The sequence below is a fragment of the Miniopterus schreibersii genome (genome assembly GCF_964146895.1).
Source record: "Miniopterus schreibersii genome assembly, chromosome: 8".
Lineage (NCBI taxonomy): Eukaryota > Metazoa > Chordata > Mammalia > Chiroptera > Miniopteridae > Miniopterus > Miniopterus schreibersii.
In genome coordinates, this window is record NC_138109.1 from 33,741,170 (window position 1) to 33,762,609 (window position 21,440).

The 21,440-nt window shown below is 35.5% G+C and overlaps 1 protein-coding gene across 2 annotated transcripts in view; it reads right to left on the reverse strand.

Moving 5' to 3' along the window:
• USP24 (ubiquitin specific peptidase 24) overlaps window positions 1-21,440 on the reverse strand; it is a 115,259-nt gene that overhangs the window by 78,639 nt on the left and 15,180 nt on the right. The window contains exons 2-7 of one of the 2 annotated variants that reach the window (XM_081144427.1): window positions 9,358-9,520; window positions 8,037-8,104; window positions 5,783-5,926; window positions 4,969-5,091; window positions 3,868-3,903; window positions 3,455-3,520 (exon numbers count right to left, since the gene is read on the reverse strand). In XM_081144427.1, the coding sequence (XP_081000553.1) occupies window positions 3,455-3,520; window positions 3,868-3,903; window positions 4,969-5,091; window positions 5,783-5,926; window positions 8,037-8,104; window positions 9,358-9,520 (600 nt within the window). Of the gene's footprint in view, window positions 1-3,454; window positions 3,521-3,867; window positions 3,904-4,968; window positions 5,092-5,782; window positions 5,927-8,036; window positions 8,105-9,357; window positions 9,524-21,440 lie in introns of both variants that reach the window. The other variant, XM_081144426.1, reaches the window with a different exon arrangement.

The following is a 21,440-nucleotide window of genomic DNA, read 5'->3' on the forward strand; positions in this document are numbered from 1 at the left end:
AATGATTCTGAAGTTCATGTTATACAATACTAAAAGTTTTTATTTGAAAAAAAAGAGAACGTTTGGGGAAGGAATGAAACGTACCTTTAACAAAAAAAAATTTAAGACTTCCATGAAGAACATTATAAAACTTTACAAAAATACATATAAGAAGGCCCAAATAAATGAGGCAATACCATGCTCTTAAGTGAAAAGGACTAGTATGGTAAAAATGTAAATTCTCCACACACTGACCTATAAATTTAACACAATTCCAAACACGATCTCAGTGGGATATTCTGCAGGAAAATCTAACATGTTGACTATATTCAGAAGAGTAAAACTATGAGAACGAGTAAAAACATTTTTAGAAAAGAATGATGCTGGGCAGAATTGGCCCATAATTAAACTGTGGAGCAGTAGAGAAATAGCTAAAGAATGAAGGAACGAATGAATGACTGGAAAGTCCAGGAATGGCGACGTATGATGAAGCCAACAAATCAAACAGTAAAGAAAAGATGAATTATTCATTAGGGGAATGTTACAATAATTAGTTACCCATTTGGAAAAAAAATTGGATCTCTATGTTCCACAATATATAGAAATAAATTTAAATAAATTAAAAAACTAGGTTTAAAAATTAAAACTGTAAAATATAAAATGAGATGAGTGCTTTTATAACCTTGAGATGGGGGAACATTCCCCAAGCAAGTTATGAATCTTTTAAGTCATTAAGAAAAACAATGACTACATAAAATTTTAAAGTTTCCGTGTAGCCATCAATAAAAATGAGAAGAGAACAGAAGACTGGAAGAAAAAATTTACAACACACAAAATAGACATCGCTTAGATATGCTTACTATAGAAAGAATTCCTGAGAGTTACCAAAACAAATCAAAAGAGACCTACATAACTAGGTCAATTTACAGAAGAAATGGAAATAGCCAATAATCTTATGACGAAATGCTCAAATTCACAGAAAATCAGAGTATTAAAAATTAAATAATAAAAAACCATTTCTTATCTATCATACTGGAAAATTAAAGACTGAAAATATTCAGCACTAATAAGAGGCTTAGGAAGATTTTGTGGGAAAAAGATTTAGCACTATCAATTATAATTTTAAAATCTACATATAGACCTTAACCCAGAAATCCTGTTTTCCATATCCTTCAGAAATGGTTGCATATATATATATATATATATATATATATATACACACACACACACACACACACACACACACACACACACACACACACACACATATATGAACAAATTTACATGAAACACACTCTGCAACAGTAAAAACTTAGAAATAATCCAAAGCTCATTAGTAAGTGACTGCATCATGGTACAACTTTTGTAGGAATACACTGGAGCCATTAAAAACACTGATAATACTAACTTGGAAAGATGTCCATTATATACTGTTAAATGAAAATATGCTACTAGGTATAGCTTGATTATAATTTAGTCTTAAAGAGAGAAAGAATATGTACAGATATATTTTATGTAAATTTAGAAAAACTCAGAAAGGCTAAGCATGAAATAGCAACCATTTTCTAGGTAATTTGTGTGGGTGGGGACAGAGTGGAAGAAAGGCAACTTTCACTTCTTACTCCGCACAGCTTTTAATTTTAACCGATGGACTGTGAATGATTTCCCCCCAGTATTTTTCAAATTCAGAGATATTTAATGAAAGTGTAAATGTTAATGTAAAATGAATCATTTACTTGTACGCCATCTTATCATATGGCCTAAATTTATTCTGGGACATAGTCGCCTTCTTAATCAGGCATTTATTGTGAAATTTTCATCATACTTGTTACAGGCTCAATTTTGGAATCTCTTTTTCCTAGGCCTGAATTTTACCATCCCTCAATACAAACTAAACAATATAATTCTACACCAACTGCAACAAACAACACAACTGTTATAAAAAAGGGTCTAAACTGAGGAAAAAATCTTGGAGTAATCTTTAGCCTCAAGACATTTGAAAAAGAGTAAGTCTAGATTCCTATATACCTATCCAGAGTCAATTTTCATCCAAGTAGGGTAGAAACTTTGGGCTGCTCTGTATTTGCTGGTGTTTTTCAATCCTCACCTGAGGAGATGCTTTTATTGAATTTTTAGGGAGAAGAAAGGAGAGGGAGAGAGAAACATGAATCTGTTGTCTCCCGCATGCACCTCGACCGGGGATAGAACCCACAACCTGGGTATGTGCCCTGACCAGCAACCGAACCCGAGACCTTTTGGTGTACGGGACGACCAAAAGAGCCACACCAGTCAAGGCTGTACTTGTTTTTTAAATAAATTAATTATGCAAGAAATGATTGAGTGTCTTACCCTTTTTTAGAAAATGAAGTTAATTTCTGATATCACCCAATCACCTATACACCAGTTCTTCAGGGATAAGGAAGCTGGATAAAACCCTGTATCTGAATAGGTTTTTATTTTATTTTGCATTTTTAAAATCACTACCTATTATCTTCCAGGTCAATAAAGTCATTTCTAACATACTTTATCCATTCAGTGGGGATAAAACAACAGCCTAACAACCTAGTTAATGTTCAGGGAAGGTGGAAGAGGCTCCTTGATCAGTGTCAGTGGAAGTTATTTATGATCTGGCAGACATCTGATCTTTAAGGATAAACAGTGGGTAGCCAGAAAGTCTCTCTCCTTGTCTGTATGTCCCTTATGCAAAGATTAGTCATGGTCCCACAGAAATAACTGCTACTCTAACCACAATTTGCATCACTTAGGTATATTATTTTACCACATCATTCTCTTCTCTGATCTATTTACAGTAGCTAGCAAAGTGTCTTATACATGGCAAGTATATAAGTCATTTTTAATTGAATGACAAATTACCTAGAGAACAGAGTAAAGTGCTCGAAGTTACAAACAGGTCATCAGTCTGTGCAAAATTAAAGATTAAATTATTTCCCTAACCACAAAGTTAAATTTTTTTGAGAAAATGAAATTGATGTGAAAAGGTAATAGTATTGCACCTGAGGGATGATTCTTAGCTCCTGTTATAGCCCTCTGTTATCTATGAACCAATGTTAACACCAAAAAGCTTATTAAACAACCTTAAAGTATTTTATTTGTGCCTGGTCCTATGAAATAAATTGATTTAACTGAGGCATAAAATTGTCATGGACACAAATACTTGCCACATATACCAACTGTCCTTAAATAAGATAATTTCATATAACCATCACAAATTAAGAGAGAAAAAACATATGCAAAGGGAAATTGTGAAATAATAAAACCAAAACACCCTATATTGAAATTTGGTTGTTATGATTAAGAGTAAACATTTCTGTGGTTATCAGAACCATAGAAGCTGCTTCTGTAAAGATTAAATTATACTTTAACATTCCATTTAATGTGTCTAGACCATGTCCCTTGCTTACATACCAACATAAGGTGAACTTCCACATCAGGCATATGTAGTGGTTTTACTTACCCCGAGTTCTATATCTTCTGAACGGAGCTTGGCTTGGATTGCTGCAAATCCACCTAATTCTCCAAACTGAAAAAAGGCACAAATTCATTTTAACATGTTACACATTATTATTTTAAGCCAGGAACTAAGGCTAACATTCTACTCTATCAATGTGCTCTATACAACTGCTCTTGAGAGTCATCACAAAGAGAGTTCTAGTGCTCCTAAGATCACTGCAGAAAATGTGCTAGGTCCTAAGGCTGAAGTTCATCTGGATAAACATCATGTATAAAAAAGAGAGAGGAACTACAAACCCTGACTCCGTAGGAAAAAATTCTGAGTATTTTCTGTAGTTGTCCTTTACTTAACATGCCAAATTCTAGGAAATTTCATTAGAACACGAAAAATGAAAGTTATTAATAAAAGTTGTATACCTTGTTTACCAAATCCACCACCCATCCATGAGGTTCCTGTGAGAAAAGGAAATAGAAATTGAGATGGCAATATAAAAACCTCTGCATCAACCCTTATATTTCTTTTATTCTAAAAAATGTTGGAGAAAAAAAGTACTAAAATTTGAAAAATATTTCAAAAGGTTTTCCCAAATGTTTCTTAACATGAATTCGGACATAACTATATATAATTTTAGGAGTCTATTAGTCTGTATTATTATAATTGCACCTATTATTAATATACAGTAATTTTTTGTTTTCAAATTCCTCCACTATGGTTTAAGTTATGAATCATGTCTTATTGCTCTTTAAGAATAAGGACTTTTAAATTTATATCTCCTAAACCTGGAATAATGTCAGACAGGTAGTAAATGTTCAATAAATGTCTGTTGAACTAAACCTCTACTTCTGCTAAAGCAATGAACACTTTTTTTTAATCTACTAAATTGACTTCTTTCAACTGTTTTGTAACAACCAAACAGTATTTGATCAAAGGATTGTTTAAATCATGTCCTTCTTGTGGACATAATGCTACTTGCACATTGTAGGACTTTAAAGACACACAAAAAAATACACTGGTTCTGTGCTTGAAAAAACAAAACTGTTAATGCCTATGGTGTTTAAAAGAAAATTATACATGAGACCAACCACTAGATTATTTATTCTAGGTATAATTAGCTGATTCAAATGATTTCAAACACTCCAGTCTCTCAAACATCTCTAAAGAACTGGGACAGCCTTAAACCGGGGTTCTGAAAATTCAATAAATAGGGCACTTGATGCTGTGCAGTCATTTCTCATTTCACTAAACATCATGTTAAATCTATAAAATTATTCATGATGTTAGTTAACAGCTATGGAAAAATATACAATATCTAAAAAACAAAAAGATTAGCAATTTTATGAGCCATGTGGAATATTTGTCATTTTTCATGACTATTTTAATCCTTCCTTGTAAACTATTATTTCTATAGTACAGAACATCTTTTCAATACATTTCTATAAAAATGTTGGAGAAAAATGCATTAAAATTTGAAAAAATATTTCGAAAGGTTTTTCCAAATGAAACAAAACTATGCTTACCTTTTGGAAAGTAGATATAGGTGAAATAGCAAACATATTTCCTTCTCCAAACACTTCTGCCCAATTCCTTTGAGACACTTTCATTCTGTTTTTAAAATGGTATTCATTATCAGGATTGAAAGCCTAGATTCAAAGAGAACAGAGAAACATTATTATTACCTATTTCTATAGCAACACAGATTAGCATTAGAAAAGATAAAAGTACAGCTTTGAGCTCCTTTATTAATGAAATCTTTCAAGTATCCCTACAAAGCATATTCTTTAGCTGCTGCAGAGGAGCAAACAACTGAAGTGGTGCTCTCCTGTCCTGCTCAACATTTGCGGTGAGGGAAGAGAAGGTGGTAATAGGACAAGAGGTCTGATTCAAGGAAGGTGATGCCAATGTTCCAGACATCCTAGGGGTGCTGCAGGTAGAGCTGGGCAGGAAGGCAGTGAAGACAGAAGTTAGGAGGGAAAACATGAGCACCCCTTCTTCATGTGCTACTGTTAGTAGTCAGGGAGAAAAACCAGAAAGCAAACCACATGAACATCCTATGTGGAAGTATTTATGATGTAAATAACCAGGGAGACATAAGGGAAAGCTATTTAATCAGTCTAAGAGTTAAAAAAGCTACTAATATTAGAAAGGTATTTCTTTAAAAGTAAAACCACAGTATGGTTGCTCTGCTTTTAAAATAAGAAGCGAGAATCCTAACAGCTAAGTTAATATCTTTAATGATAATATCATTGTCCCTCAATTAAGTACAAGTCAGACGATAGTGGGTATTTTAAACAAAACCAAGACAAAGCACTTCATATTTTAGAGATACTATACCATTGTAAGCACACCCAGGAGACCAATGGGAATTGGATCTTGTTTTATTCTCTCAGCAACTAGTTCTATTAACAGCATCAACATGTTGTAGATTCCTTCATGAATTTCAGTACCCCATTTGTGAACAGCACTAGATGTCAGGAGCTACAAAAACACAAAGGACAGTTTAGAGTCTAATTTGAAAAGGAAAACAGTCTACCGTGTTAGTCCCGTCTGGAATAGTCAAGAGAGTATTACCGTACTTATTTTTATGCAGACGACTTGCTTTAAAAGGCCCACAGCTGTAGTCCATCTACTCGTTCATATATTTCTCAGTAACACTGAGTTTTGTTTTTGAACTTTAATTCCCTTACATTAAAGAAGTTAGTTTAAAAAATTTATTTGCTCCTCTACTTTTCAATATTACTAGGGACTGTTACATAGTATAGAGCAAATAAGAACCTGAGATCAATTCCTGATACAGCTGTTTTTTAGCTGGGTGGCATTGTACAAATTTACCAAAGTTCTCAAAGGCTCAGTTCTCTCATCTCTAAAAAGACAAAATTCCTACCAACTTTACATAGATGTTATGAGTATCGAAAGATATAAAAAATGTGAAACTAATTTTACAAGTAGTAAGGTATTATTATTATTAATATAGCTTGGCTATCACCAGTAACCAATATTCCTGGAATCTAAGAAATGAATACTATATTTCATGGATTCTGACGTACACATTTCTTTTATGTTTTTTTTGTATTTCAGAAACAGGACTGCATCTTCCCACCTGTTGACCAGATGACAGCAGGACTCTGAATGTGAAAACAATTTTAGAAATACCTTACCAGTTTATTTTGCCTGTATTTTCCTTTTTGGTTTGTGTAAAAATAATAATCAACTTTAAAAAATGTTTAAGTAAATCAAATCTAAAATAGCTCTAAGTGATAAGGCACTGTAACACTGTTTACTTTGCAGCCATTTTTCTTAAATATAAGCTTAAAATGTAAAACATTGGTGCATTTTATACTTAGCATCTTACATTTGCTTAAAAAGAGAGAATAGGCATGTAGAAGAATCTAAATCGTCATTACTGACTTGGCCCAATCCTCAGGACTCTACTCACTGGGGAAGTCTAATTCAGAAACAATGCCAGGACAGGGAATGAGAACTCAAAGGATTCCACTTAATAAAATAATGGCAAATTGATATGGTGGTTTCAGGTTTTCATAAGATTTCCCTTCAGAGAGAAAATACAGTGCAATAAAAATTTCATCTTGGCCACATTAAGCAGCTCTTAACAAGAGCAACCTAGGAGAGCTCAAACTTCTTTAGCTGCAGAGGAAAGCATCAGTTCCAGATTTTCTAAATACCAATTAGCTGCACTATTTTCTCAAATGAGCAATAATCATAAGATTGACTTTTAAATAAACCAATGAATTACTATTTTTTGAAGGATTTTTTTTTGCCTGCCTACACATTCTTCCTATACTTAAAAATGAAATTAAAGCAAAATGAAGCAGAAATTAACATTTAAAAAGCTTCAGGGTGACAACAAAAAAAGTAGGGGGATTAAGCACTACTACTTCTGTTGCCATCTCGTTTATTCAGTTTTTACTTTGAAAATGGAGTTGTCACCCAGCCGGGCATGGCTCAGCCGCTGAGCACTGATCTAGGATCCAGGAGATCCTCGTTTGATTCCCGGTCAGGGCACATGCCCGGGTTGCAGGCTCGATCCCCAGTCGGGGGGCGTGCAGGCGGCAGCTGATCAGTGACTCTCTCATCATTGATGTTTCTATCTTTCTCCCCCCCATTCCTTCCTCTCTCTGATATCAATAAAGATATACGTAAAAAAAAAAACCCCAAAACCAAAAAACTCAATTCAGTCAAACTTTCTGTAGTTTAAAACATTAGCTTCTATCTCAGGAGAACAAGTATAAAATGGATTGCTTGTATTTTGATAAATATTAACTTTCTAGGTGCCACAATCCTTAGTTTAGTAAAATGTCTAATTCTAATTTCCTAGTATAAAATCTTAACTTTAACTACTAAATAGAAGCAAAAGTGATAGTCAACCAAAGACATGTGTAAGCAATGAAATACAAAAGAAGCAAATCATTTATAAGCCCCAAATTTACATATTACTTTTTTCATATTAGAGGATTCCTCAGTTGAACAAGATTCATAAGCTGGTCTCAGACATAAAAAACTAAAACAAAAAGCCTGTTCACCTTCACCCCCAGCAAAAAAAGAAATCAGCCAAGCACATATTTCTTACCTTTTTAAATGCTTCAGGCATACACCTATCCATAAATCTTTTACAATTCTCATCAGACTCGGAAAGACCTTAGTAAAATAAATGAAAAGGTATGCCTTAGATTTTAGGTAGTTTGTAGAGACCGTATGTATCATTCCAAATTCATACATCTGGAACTATTTATGATAGAAACCTTAATTCGTAAGAGATTATTAAAAGCAGAATATATACATTCTGATGAAGGAACAGGCTGAGAAACAAGCACAGTATTAATTTATTTATTAGTAGCACAATACATTTATTACTATTTATTCATTATTAATATACATCTATTAATAGTACAATAAATATTAATTAGAACTGAAATGGTTGAACTTATGTTTCCATGTCAGAGTAACTTCAAATCATTTGATTAAATAATTAATAAAACACCAACAAGACTTACTCACCACTGTTTTCCTAAACAGCTCTATAAAAACACAAATATTCTCAGTAAATGCCAAAATCACTCTTCTTCCCTAAAACAAACTGATGAACTCTGTGTAATAAAATGAACAGAATGGTGCCAGGCACACAGTAAGTGATAAAAACTTGCTAAGTGAGTGATGGCTGAACACATTTTCTTTTTTTCGGAACTGCTGTCTAGCATAGTACCTACATCCTAACAGGCACTCAATAAACGCTGCTGCTGAAAAGCCAGTAATAAACGTACCAGAAAATTGCCTATTAGGATTAAATCTAATCCTAGTGAAAACATTTCCTACTGATGTGTCTTATATTTATTTAATCATAGTGGTAAACTATGCACACTTTTATTGAGTGGGGGAGGAATCACAAAACAGTGGCCCAATTCTTATTTTACAATTGAATTCAATATGAAAAGTAAATTATTTTCTCTTTAATATTACTATAGAAGCGTCCTTATATTGACACCCATTCTTCCAACCTAGTGATATTTTATTACTCTATTAATTTAATATTTGTAAAGCACTTAAGACAGTGCCAAGCACTTAGTAAGCACAGAATGTTTGTTAAATAAATATTACCTTCTCTTAAAAAAAAAAAAGCCACTGAATTGGGACTTAAAGTGCTCCAAGCTTCTGTGGAAAAAGTTAATTTCAATTTCTATAAAACTTTTTCAATTATATTTTAAAGAATCTTGCACTCTACTGGGGCTAGATGAAAACAGTTGATTTAATTCAAAGCTTTTATTCCACAGGGGATAAGCAAAGGCTAAATGATCTAAGAGTATACAGATAGGCAATGACAAGAGCTAGGATTAATGTCAGGCATCTTATAAAAAACAAAATCTGCTCCTGTGTCCTGAAGTCTGAAAACTTACCAAGTCTTGCTAGGTAGGTAGACGCCAGCAGGCATTTGCCTAGTGATTCTTCTCGCTTGTAGGGGATGGACCAGTGATCAGTCAGAACTCGGCTTTCCAGTTCATATAAGTTTGTTGTAGGGAATTCAATTCCTTCCCCTGAGCAGTTTCCATTTTCATCATTCTTCTGACAAAAAGGGATTTTGGTAAAAAACAAACAAATCAGTGACTACTATAAAATTTTTTATTTAACACTGAGCAGATGCTTAATCAATGGTAGCTATTAATACCAACAGTATGGATTCTACATTTCTCTCTCATAATCCCATCTTTCACTAAGATTATCTCAAGTAGTCTCAACTTTTATTGCAATGGCATCTCTACGCCCTCAGAAGGCACACTCACCTCATTCTTCAAAGACAGCTCTCTCACTATAAAACACCAAACCTACCTTCCCCTATGGCCATCCTACCCTCCTCCGTTTTGTTTTTTTTTGTTTTCACTGAAAGGATAAATTTCTCTAAAGAGAGACCTGTATCTGTTGTCTCCATTTCCACCACCGATTCACTCCTGACACTACACCAGTAGGGATTCCAGAGCCCATACTCTTCCACAGTGGCTATTGTTAAGATCTCCACTGAACTCTATCATTAAACTCAATGAACAGGTTCAGTCCTGACCGACCTTTTCAGGAATTTTTGCCCTGCCAGCTCCCTCTTCTTGATACGCTAGATTTGCTCCCCTCACATCCCAGCACAGCGTGCTTGCCCGCTCTCCCGTCTGGGTCTGCCTGGGCCGGCCTCCCTCCCCTTCCCAGCCCAGCACTGGGTCCTCAGCCCTCAGGGCTACGCTCTCAGCTCACTGTTCTCCAGGGAAGGGCACCACATCCACTTAGCAGCACAGCCGGAAATCGGGGACTCTTCCTTTTCCCCCCACATGCATTTCAATTTAAGCTTGAATTCATTGGGGGTAACACTGATTAATAAAATGATACAGGTTTCAAGTGTACCACTGTATAACACATCACCTGTATATGGTATTGTGTCCACCACCCTAAGCCAAGTCTCCTTCCATCACCCTTTATCCCTCCTGTACTCTCTTCTACCACTCCTTTTCCCCCCTTGTCATCAACACACTGTTGTCTGTGTCTGTTTTTTCCTTTGCTTAATCCCTTTTCCTTTTCCACCCAGCACCCCCACCCCACTCCCATCTGACAGCTTAGGTCTGTTCTCTGAATCTGAGTCTGTTTCTATTTTGTTTGTTAGTTTGTTTTGTTCATTAGATTCCACATACAAGTGGAATCATAGTATTTGTTTTTCTCTGACTGGCTTATTTCACTTAGCATAATACTCCCCAGGTCCATACATGCTGTTGCAAAAGGTAAGACTTCCTTCCTTTACATGGCCAAGAACCAGGGACTCATTCTTAAAACCCTGTTCTCCCATCTCCACCCCAAGACCACGCGATTAGACCTAAATTTCTCTCAGCTCTATCCACTTCTGTCCATCTCCAGAGATGCCACTATTCCTCCAATATGCTTTCAAAGAAGTCTTTCCAGAATGTCTAAACTGCATCAAATTCCTTCAGTTACTTTAAACCATAGATTTTCAACCTTTTTCATCTCATGGCACACATAAACTAATTATGAAAATTCTGTGGCACACCACAAAAAATATATTTTGCTGATCTGACTTAAAAAGCACAAGCTGTGGAACATGGGTTGAAAATTGCTGTTTTAAACTCTTACACTGGAAGAACCTAATGAATTAAAAGAGGTAGGGACTCACCTACAGTGGTGTGGACCAAAAGAGGTTCTATGGGAAGTAACCTCACAGGGTGATTTGACCATAAATTCCTAACCAAGCAGGGCATGGTGGGTGGTCACACCCCAGGCATATAACTTCTATACTAAAAGGCCTACCCTTGCCTTAAGCAAGCCATTGTCCACAGTTTCTGTGCCTCTAGGTTAACACACCTTTGAATTGTCCCCTTTCAGACTCCTCCTCCTAACATGTACTGTAATCCAATCTCGGCCTTGCTTTCTCCCACCTCCATTTTTACCCCTCAATTCCAAATGCATAAGAGAAACTGCCAACTGTTATTCTTGGGAGCATTTTAGATCTTGCTCTCGGGCATATGTTGTCAGTTTGGCTCAAATAAACTCCCATAAAAATTCTCTACACATGTGATGTTTCTTACATAGACAATGGTAAAAAAGCTTAAAATTACACTTTGCAAAAAGCCCATTCTATTGGTAACATAAATAATTTGGTTTCCAAGTACTTTTAGGGTTTTGTCTTAAATTACCTGTTCGTTTTAGAAAATACAGAAAATATGAATAGCAAAAATAAAACTCTTTAGTCCCACCACTTAAAAATTAATCATAGGCATTTTAACAAATATTTTTCCAGTAAAAGCTTTTCTTTACAAATTTTATTTTCTTAAAAATTTATAAATATGACATTAACCTCATCCACCACCTCTATGGCTCCTCATCATTCTCTCTCATATAAAGACAGTATTAATTAGTATTTCTTCTATCTGAATTAGGACAGATGCACAAAGCGGTAATTTAAAAACTGTGTGAATGGGCTTCTAATATATAAAGATGTGATTTGACACCATATGTGTATAGATGAAGATGTAAACAAAATCAATTCCAATTCTTTGTCCTGAATTTCCTTTTTAAGGCTCATGCTGTGACCTCTGACCAACCTCACTGTCCTTAGCAAGCATATCAAAGCCTTCCAGTTGATGATTATCTATGTTCCTTAAAATGTAGCAATAATGTGGCCTCTGGAATTACTGCATTCTCTGTTCCTTTGTCTTGTCAATCATTAGTACCTGAGTTCTACTGTTAATGGAGCAAAGAAGGCCTCATCTCCCTGGTTGCTTGTGGGAGTGGGGTTTCTGGGGTACTGCTCAAATAAGCATTTCCAGAGGCCTCCACGGGAGGATGTTATATAGTAGAAAGCTTTATTTCTGTGGAATTTAATCCCTGGGTTTCCAAAGTCCCATTTCCCTTAGTCCAGTCATAGAAAAAGTGTAGCTGGAGCTTCAGTCAAGTTAAAATCAGAGCCAGTGTCCAGAGTTTCCTTTCCACGCTGGAGCTGGGTCCAGTCCAGCATCAGGCTAGCTTAGCTTGTGTTTCCCCGCTGTAGTCCATTAGTTCATTGCATGTGGGCTCCTCATGGCCTTGGGCCATACAGGCAAACGCAAGAGAGCAGGAGCAAAAAAGACCCCCAAGCAATATCTTTTCTGATATATCCTTCTTGGGCAAGGGAAACAACAACAAAAAAACCAAAAACAACAACAAAAAAACCCAACTGGGACTAAAAAATTTTTGCATAGCAAAGGAAACCATCAACAAAATGAAAAGACAATCCACTGAATGGGAGAAGATATTCACCAATGGTACATCTGATAAGGGGTAAATATCCAAGATGTATTAAGAACTCATACAACTCAATACTCCAAAACCAAACAATCCAATTAAAAAATAGGCAGAGGACCTAAACAGACACTTCTCCAAAGAGTACATACAGATGGCCAGTAGACATATCAAAAGATTCTTGAGGTCACTAATTGTCAGAGAAATGCAAATTAAAACCACAATGATATATCACCTCATATCTGTCAGAATGGCTACCATCAATAAATTCACAAACAACAAATGCTCGTGAGGATGTGGAGAAAAGGGAACTCTTTTTCAGTGTTGGTGGGAATGCAGATTGGTGCAGCCACTATGGTAAACAGTATGGAGGGGCCTCAAAAAATTAAAAATGGAACTACCTCATGACCCAGCGATTCCACATCTGGGTATATATCTGAAGAAACCCAAAACACTAATTCGAAAGAATATATGCACCCCTATGTTCATTGCAGCATTATTTACAATAGCCAAGACATGGAAGCAACCAAGTGTCCATCAACAGACAAGTGGATAAAAAGTTATGGTACATATATACAATGGAATATTACTTGGCTATAAAAAAGAATGAAATCTTACTATTTGTGACAGCATGGATGACCTAGAGGGTATTATGCTAAGTGAAATAAGTCAATCAGAGAAAGACATATACAAAATGATTTGCTTATATGTGGAATCTAAAGAACAAGAAAATCAATAAACAAAACTGAAATGGACTCACAGACACAGAGAATAGACAGATGGTTCCCAGAGAGAGGGAGGCTGGGGGTCTGGGTGTAAAGGTCAAGGGATTAAGAAGTACAAATTGGTAGTTACAAAATAGTCGTAAGGAGGTAAAGTACAGTATAGGGAATATAGTCAATAATATTTTAATAATTATGTATGGTGTCAGTTGGGTACTTGAAATATTGGAGGAACACTCTGTAAAGTACAACTGTCTAACCACTACGCTATATACCTGAAACTAATACAAAATAATATTGAATGTAAACTATAACTGAAAATAAAATTAAAATTCTTAAAAAAAAAAAAAAAAGAAAGAAATGCAAGGAACTCTGAATAGCCAAAATAATCTTGAAAAAGAATAGACTTCGAGGATTCACATTTCCCATTTTTAAAACTTACTAAAAAGTTACAGTAATCAAGAATATGCGGTACTGGCATAAAGAAAACATACAGATCAATGGAACTAAATTGAGATTCCATAAATAAACCGTTATATTTGTGGTCAATTGATTTTAAATAAGGGTTAACAAAGACAAAGGCATAAATAGAGGAGTTTAGCCTTTTCAACAAATGGTGCTGAGACAACTGAACATATAGAAGCAAAAGAATGAAACTGAACCTGTACCTCCTACCATGCACAAAAATTAACTCAAAATGTAACACAGGAGTAAATCTGCATGATTTTGGGATAGCCATTTATTTCTTGAGACACCAAAAACAGAACAACAAAAACAAATAAATTCTGAGTTCTGAGCTTCATCAAAATTAAAAACTTTAGTGCATCAAAAAACAACATTAAGAAAGTGGAGACAATCAGAAAATATCTGCGAATTTTATATCTGATAATGAACTATTATCTAGAATATAAAATAACTCATACAACTCAACAATAAATATCAAATAACCCAATAAAAAATGGGCAAAAGATTTGAATGGACATTTCTCCAGATATATAGGTGGTCAACAATTAGCCCATGAAAAGATGCTCAGCATCACTGGTCATCAGGGAAATGCAAATCAAAACCACAAGACAGCACTTCGGACATACTAGAATGGTTAAAATAAAAAAGTCAAAAACAAATGTTAGTGAGTATGTGGAGAAATTGGAACCTTCATACACTACTGATTGGATTATAAAATGGTACAGCCTCTTTGCAAGTCAGTGTAGCTGTTCTTAAAAGTTAATCACAGTGACCATAGGACACAGCAATTCTACTTGTAGATACACCTATGAGATATACCCACGAGAAAAGAAACGTATGTCCACACAAAAAACTTGTTCACGCGTGTTCATAGCAGCATTGTTGATAAGTCAAAAAGTGGTAAAATTCACATGTCCATCAAAGCTGATGAATAAATTTCTAAAATGTGGTATATACATACAATGGAATATTTTTTAACATAACCCTAAAAATGAACAAAATACTGACACACTATAACATGAATAAACTTCAAAAAACATTATGCTAAGTAAAAGAAGCCAGACCTAAAAGGCCACATATTATATGATTCCATTTACATGAAGTGTCTAGAATAGGCATATCCACTGACATAAAAAGTAGATTCGCGGTTGCCAGAGGATGGGAAGAGGGGGAAAAGGAAAGTGACCATTAATAAATACAAGGTTTCTAAAATATTCTAAAATTAGAGTGGTGAAGCTGCACAACTCTGTGAATGCACACTCTGAAAGGGTGAACTCTGATATGTGACTTATAGCTATTATAAAGCTATTATTCTTAAAAAGCAGATTAACAAAAATAAGTTCATGATTATAGTAACTAAACGTGAATATATAAACATCGTATCTAAGAACTTCAGATGAGATCAGGCGCATTCAGGGTGGCATTTCAAAACACAGAGTTGTATCTAATAATCTATAATAAAAATGATACATATGCCCATAAGACAGTTTTAAGGAAGCAATTTTAAAAGTAATATATTTAAGACCCAAAAGGTGCAAAACCTCATGCTGTTAACATTCTTGATCCTGAAAAAGGAGGGAACAGACATGGTGTATACCAGGGTTAATGAATGATACAGAACAGCATTACCTTTTGAGGAAGGTGTTGCCAATACAGAGACACAGGGATCACCCGAGAGGAGGAAATAGTGACAGGAACCCATATTTAGGGTGGCTTAATATTTTGAGTCATCACTGTGAGAAGAGCCTGTCCTTGGCAAAAATTACATATTGAGCAAGAGAAAACACGCAAAGCAGCTCAGAATTGCTATATTACAAAATAACTCCCAAGAGATGTAAGCTATCGTCGGGCTTTTAAATATGAACTCTGGAATGTAACATACTATTTTCTCATTAGATGCCAAATTCAAATGATACCCAAGTAACCACTAATGATTTCTGATCCAAAATGGATTAAATACATTTATCAAAAGCTTACTATGTTCCAGACAAGGTGCGTTAACAACTGGGGACAGAAGGTAAGGAAGGACACGATTCTTGTCTTTAACGAGGAGGACAATGTGAACATAGGAAAGGAGGGAATGCAAGCCAGATGGCGGCTGTGGCGCAAGCATGGGCAATGGGAATGAGAGTGCACACAACTGAAGATTAAGGAAAAGAGTTTTCAAGGCAGAGGGTTACAGAGCATATTATTTTAAAACCAGTATTACTTTCATTTTCAAATATATTAAGTAATAAAACCTCAAAGTTTTCAGCCTTTTTGACTACTTCAGGCAATGCCTTTACTTTTTATTATGATATTCCATCAATTTCACTTAAAATTTTCAAATACTTGATTTCTAAAAAATGTTTTACAGTATTAATGTAAATTCAGCATTTGTTAGAGATCACAATGCTATCATTAAGAAATAAGTTCATAAACAACTCTTGAATGATACTTTTAACCTGAAAAATTTCTAGTAACACTGAACCTTGTGTATTTCATTATCCAAGAAAAATAACAGATGACCTAATGCAGCAATTTTCAACCCTTTTCAACATGGCACACATAAACTAGTTACTAAAATTCTGTGGCACACCAAAAAATATATTTTTTGCCTATCTAACACACACACAAAAATAGTTATAATTTTGATTCATTCATACCAGACAGCTGTTGTTGCATTGGCTGTTGTCATTTTTTTACTTGACAATCTAAGGGAAAAGAGGTCAGTGCCCCTGACTAAATTTTAGCCAGACATTGGATGTTTTAAAAATTCTTACAGCACACCAGTTGAAAATCACTGAGCTAATGTATTAATTTATGATTTCCGAATTAGCCAGTTTAGGATTCAAATTCAAACAATTAAAATTGTTGGATACATAATTTAGGCTATTTCTTAAATGTGTAATCTTATGCCCATAGATACAAATGAAAACATAAACAAGGCCTCTCTGTAACTCCGATAATACTTGATAGTGCCAGAACATGCTAGGAATTCAAACAGTTGTGATTATTATATCTTTATCTATTTGGCAAATTATTCAGAATAAGGCTTACTATTTACTTACTCAAAAGGGCAAGTTAGGACTTTTAATTGTTAGAAATGAAGTTTTTCACAGAATTGATAAATGCTGTCATTATAAAGTACGAATTTATCCCTACAGAGGTTAGCACAAATCTTTAGATTTAACATGTAGATTTTGGCAAAAATATTTTTCTGCATGATACCTTCTATATTTATAGTTAGGCATGTACACATATGTCACTACCCATGCCTGAAATTTGCCTGATTGAAAAATGCAGATGAAGCAATATTTTAACTGAAAGCTGAGTACACAAAACAATGTAATTTACTTAACCCCTGCAAATGAACTTTAACATATCATCACATGGGCTTTTAAGTTAGTAATAAAGTTTAATATTTATTTAGAAAACTACATTCATTGAGTTTCAAAAATGAAAACAAACCCTTTGCTCTTGAACTCAAGGATGTATTATTAAAATGTAAGCCTTCTTTGTTTGAAAAAACAAAACCTACTGGAGTGGGTACCGCCTGTTAGTTTAGAGATAAGTTCCTGTCTGCCCACTGACTCAACAAATACAGATAAAAAAAATTATTCTGCATAACGGGTAAGAGACTGCCAATGTTGCTGAGAGATTATTTCAATACTAAACTCAATTGTTGAACTATTTTATTAGCCAACAATGCACTCAAAAGAGCTTCTAAATTTCTGATTAATGTATAGAAAAATGGAGATGTCAAATTGATTTCTCCATGATGATTTTAAATGGGTTTGTCTATTACCTAAAATAAACAATTAGCACCATATATATCAAGTGTTTAAGGAAAAACATGAAAACATGAATATTTAATTCCAAGCCATTAATTTATAAAAATTTTTATTAATTCTTGAAATTGTCAGTCTTATTTATTAAATAGTTTTCAAAGCATTCAGAGATAGTTCTATGCAGATCTAATATTCCTTCTGCTATTTCAGATTAGAGAGAATGATTCCTAAAACGGTGCTTCCTGGAAAAAGAAGACATGGACAAGTGCAGGCAGTCCTCAAGTTACTAATACACTGTATCTCAAGTCTGCAAATTGTTTTATTGGAATTCACATTCATTCCATGTTATAAGTGGTAGATAATTTCTTTTTTTTTTTTTTTTTAAATATATCTTTATTGATTTCAGAGAGAGGAGAGAGAGAGAGAGAGAAACATCAGTGATGAGAGAGTCATTGATCGCCTGCCTCCTGCATGCCCCTGACTGGGGATCAAGCCCGCAACCCGGGCATGTGCCCTGACCGGGAATCGAACCCCTATCGCCTGGATCCTAGGTCGACACTCAACCGCTGAGCCACACCCAGCCAGGCAGTGGTAGATAATTTCTTAGCTTTTCTATGAAGGCTGACATTTCTTGTGGTCCCTTTCTTTCATAATCCTTAGTGGCTATTCATTTATTTATAATATACAGAAATGAGATTTTCATGAGAAGTTGTCTTTTAATTCAAAGGTGATATCTTACATATAGAATTTAAACTTTCATTCAGATGTAAGGTTTGGCACTTGCAGAGCACTGATGCCAGGAACAAAACGTAGGTAGCTGAACTGGACCTTCAGTTTCAACAGCAGGAAGAGGAGAGATGGTAAAGAGGATCTGATATATTCAGATGAGAGAAAAATGAATGGGTGGCGAAGAACTAACACATCTACTGAGCACTTACTTACTATGTGTCGTTAGGAGTTGTGCTAAACCCCATGAGGCAAGAATTACCACCTTCATTTTTCAGGTGGGCAAACCAGGCTCAAGTAAGACAAGTTACTCACTGAAAGTCGTATTTCTTATGGTCTCTTGCCTAAAACCAACAGTCATTCATGTGTTTAGAATGGGATGAAAATTCAAGTCAAGGTTTCTTCAAATCTCAGGTTCTAGAATAAGCACATTTGGAGGTATTCCAATTTCTCCTAAAATTAGTAGGATGGCACAGCTCCCAAAAGCACCACTCCACAATGGAGGTAAAATGTTTTTATAAAAACAAACAACTTATATAATGTACCCTAACCCAAGATTTTGGAAGGTAAAAGAGGACTGATTACCAATTAAAACTTCTTTTTTGTCCAAAGCACTAGTATTTCTTAATCCACTGATATTCCTAAATTTCTAAATAAGGGGTTATGTAGAATAAGCAATTATCTTTTATTCTTAATTTTGTTGAAATTTCTTTGACTATATATTCCTATATAACAGATCTAACTGTTGATTCTGTCACCGCCGGTTGTTAGCTATGACCCTGAATAAGCTTCTTAACCTCTCTATGTGCCTTGGTTTTCTCGACAAAAAATAGTGTTTATTTGCAGGATTATGACGCAGAAGAGAGCTAATCCATGTAGAGGGCCGATTATAACAAACAGGCACATCACAAACAGTAGCCCAGATCTCTCTTCAAGCTTCAGATGAGTGTTTCTACCTCCCTCCCTGTCTGACTCTTCAAACTCAGTGCCCCAAAGGCACTTAAATTTGCCATATCCACAAAGAACTTAGTGTTCTGTTTCAAATTTGTTTCTTCTCTAATACTGCTAATCTCTGAAACGGTTTCATCTTCCCAAACAGTTGGTCACCATACCACAACGATTCTACCTCAAAAAATTTTCCACAAAAATCTCTCATAGGCAGCTACTGCCTTAGTTGAGGTCCTAGCTGTATGTTGCTTACATTGCTTGCTGTTACACTCTTATAACTGTTGTCCCTGTCCCCACTCGCCCATTCTATCCCACTTTTATGCCCCTTCCAAAATGCCACCAGAGTAATTTTCCTTTAAAACACAAAAACAAAAACAAAAAAAGAAATCTGATCCCATCACTCACTTGCTCAGTAACCTCCATTAGATCCCAGGTGCCTACAGGTACCTAGAAAATAAAAGTTCCCTGCACTGGCATGCAAGGCTCTTCGCCACCTGATCAGACCCTGCAAACAACCTCACTAAACTTCTCAGGCTCCCGGGTACACAAGGCCTTGTCATGAAACCATGCACATAGCTCCATGCTGTTTCTTCTGCCTAGAATGCCCTTTCTCAACCTAAAAATTACTACTTGGTTCATTGCTATAGACAATGTTTGTGTTTTCCCAAAGTTTGTATTTTGAAACCTAACCCCTAGTGTGATGGATCTTGAGATGGGGCTTTTGGGAGGTGATTAAGTCAGGAGAGCTCTGCTCTTATAAAAGAGATCACAGAGAGCTCCAATGCCCCTACCAACATGTGAGGTTATAGTGAGAAAACAGGCATCTATGAACCAGAAAGTGTGTTCTCACCAGATGTTGAATCTGCTGAGGCCTTGACCTTGGATTTCCTAGCCTAAAGAACTGAGAAATAAATTTGTGTTGCTTATAAGCCTCCCAGTCTATGGTATTTTGCTATAGCACTCCAAACAAAAACATTTTTCAAAACCAGTTCAAATATTACCTCTTCAACAAAATTTTCATGATTCCTCCTTGCAAAGAACAGCTAATGGAAAAACCTCATTCAGTATTTTCCGTTGGCTGTGAATACATTAACGAGTAAGAAACACATTCCGCCACTGAAGTCTGAACACTGCTATCAGAGGAGACAAAGAGCTTACAATTTCCTGTGAGCAGCATGTTATAACAGAGTGCTATGAAAGTACATAAGAAGTAGAACCCATGGAATATTATCCAACCTTAAAAAGGAAGAAATTGTGCCCTGGCCGGGTGGCTCACTTAGTTGGAGCGTTGCCCCCTACACCAAAAGGCTGCAGTTTTAATTCCTGGTCAGGGCACATACCTACTATCTGGTTCAATCACAGGTTGGGGCATGTGTGGGAGGCAACCAATCAATCTTTCTTTCTCCCCCCCCCCCCCCCAAAATCAACAAACATATCCTCGGGTGAGGATTAAAAAAGTAAATAAATAAATAAGGAAATCTTGTCACATGCTACAACGTGGATGAACCTTGAGGATATTATGCTAAGTGAAATAAGCCAGTCACAAAATGACAAATACTGTATGATCCCACTTACATGAGGTATCTAAAGTAGTTAGAGTCACAGAAACAAAGTTGAACAGCGTTTAGAAGGGGAAAAGGGGAGCTGTTTAATGGGTATAGAGTTTCAGTGTTGCAGGATGAAAGAGTTCTGGACATCTGTTTCACAACTATGTAAATATGCTCAACACTACTGAACTGTACACTTAAAAATGGTCATAATGGTAAATTTTATGTAGTGTTTTTAAAAATAATTAAAAAAAAAAAAAAAGAATAAGAAGGTGACCCAGGCCCAGCTGGGCATGGCTTAGAGGTTGAGCGTCGACCTGGGATCCAGGCGACTGGGGTTTGATTCCCGGCCAGGGCACATGCCCGGGTTGCGGGCTTGATCAATGACTCTCTCATCATTGATGTTTCTATCTCTCTCTCTCCCTCTCCTTTCCTCTCTCTGAAATCAATAAAGATATATTTAAAAAAAAAAAAAAAAAGGTGACCCAGCATAATCATGGCCAAAGGTACCCTATAAATAAAATGGCATTTAAAC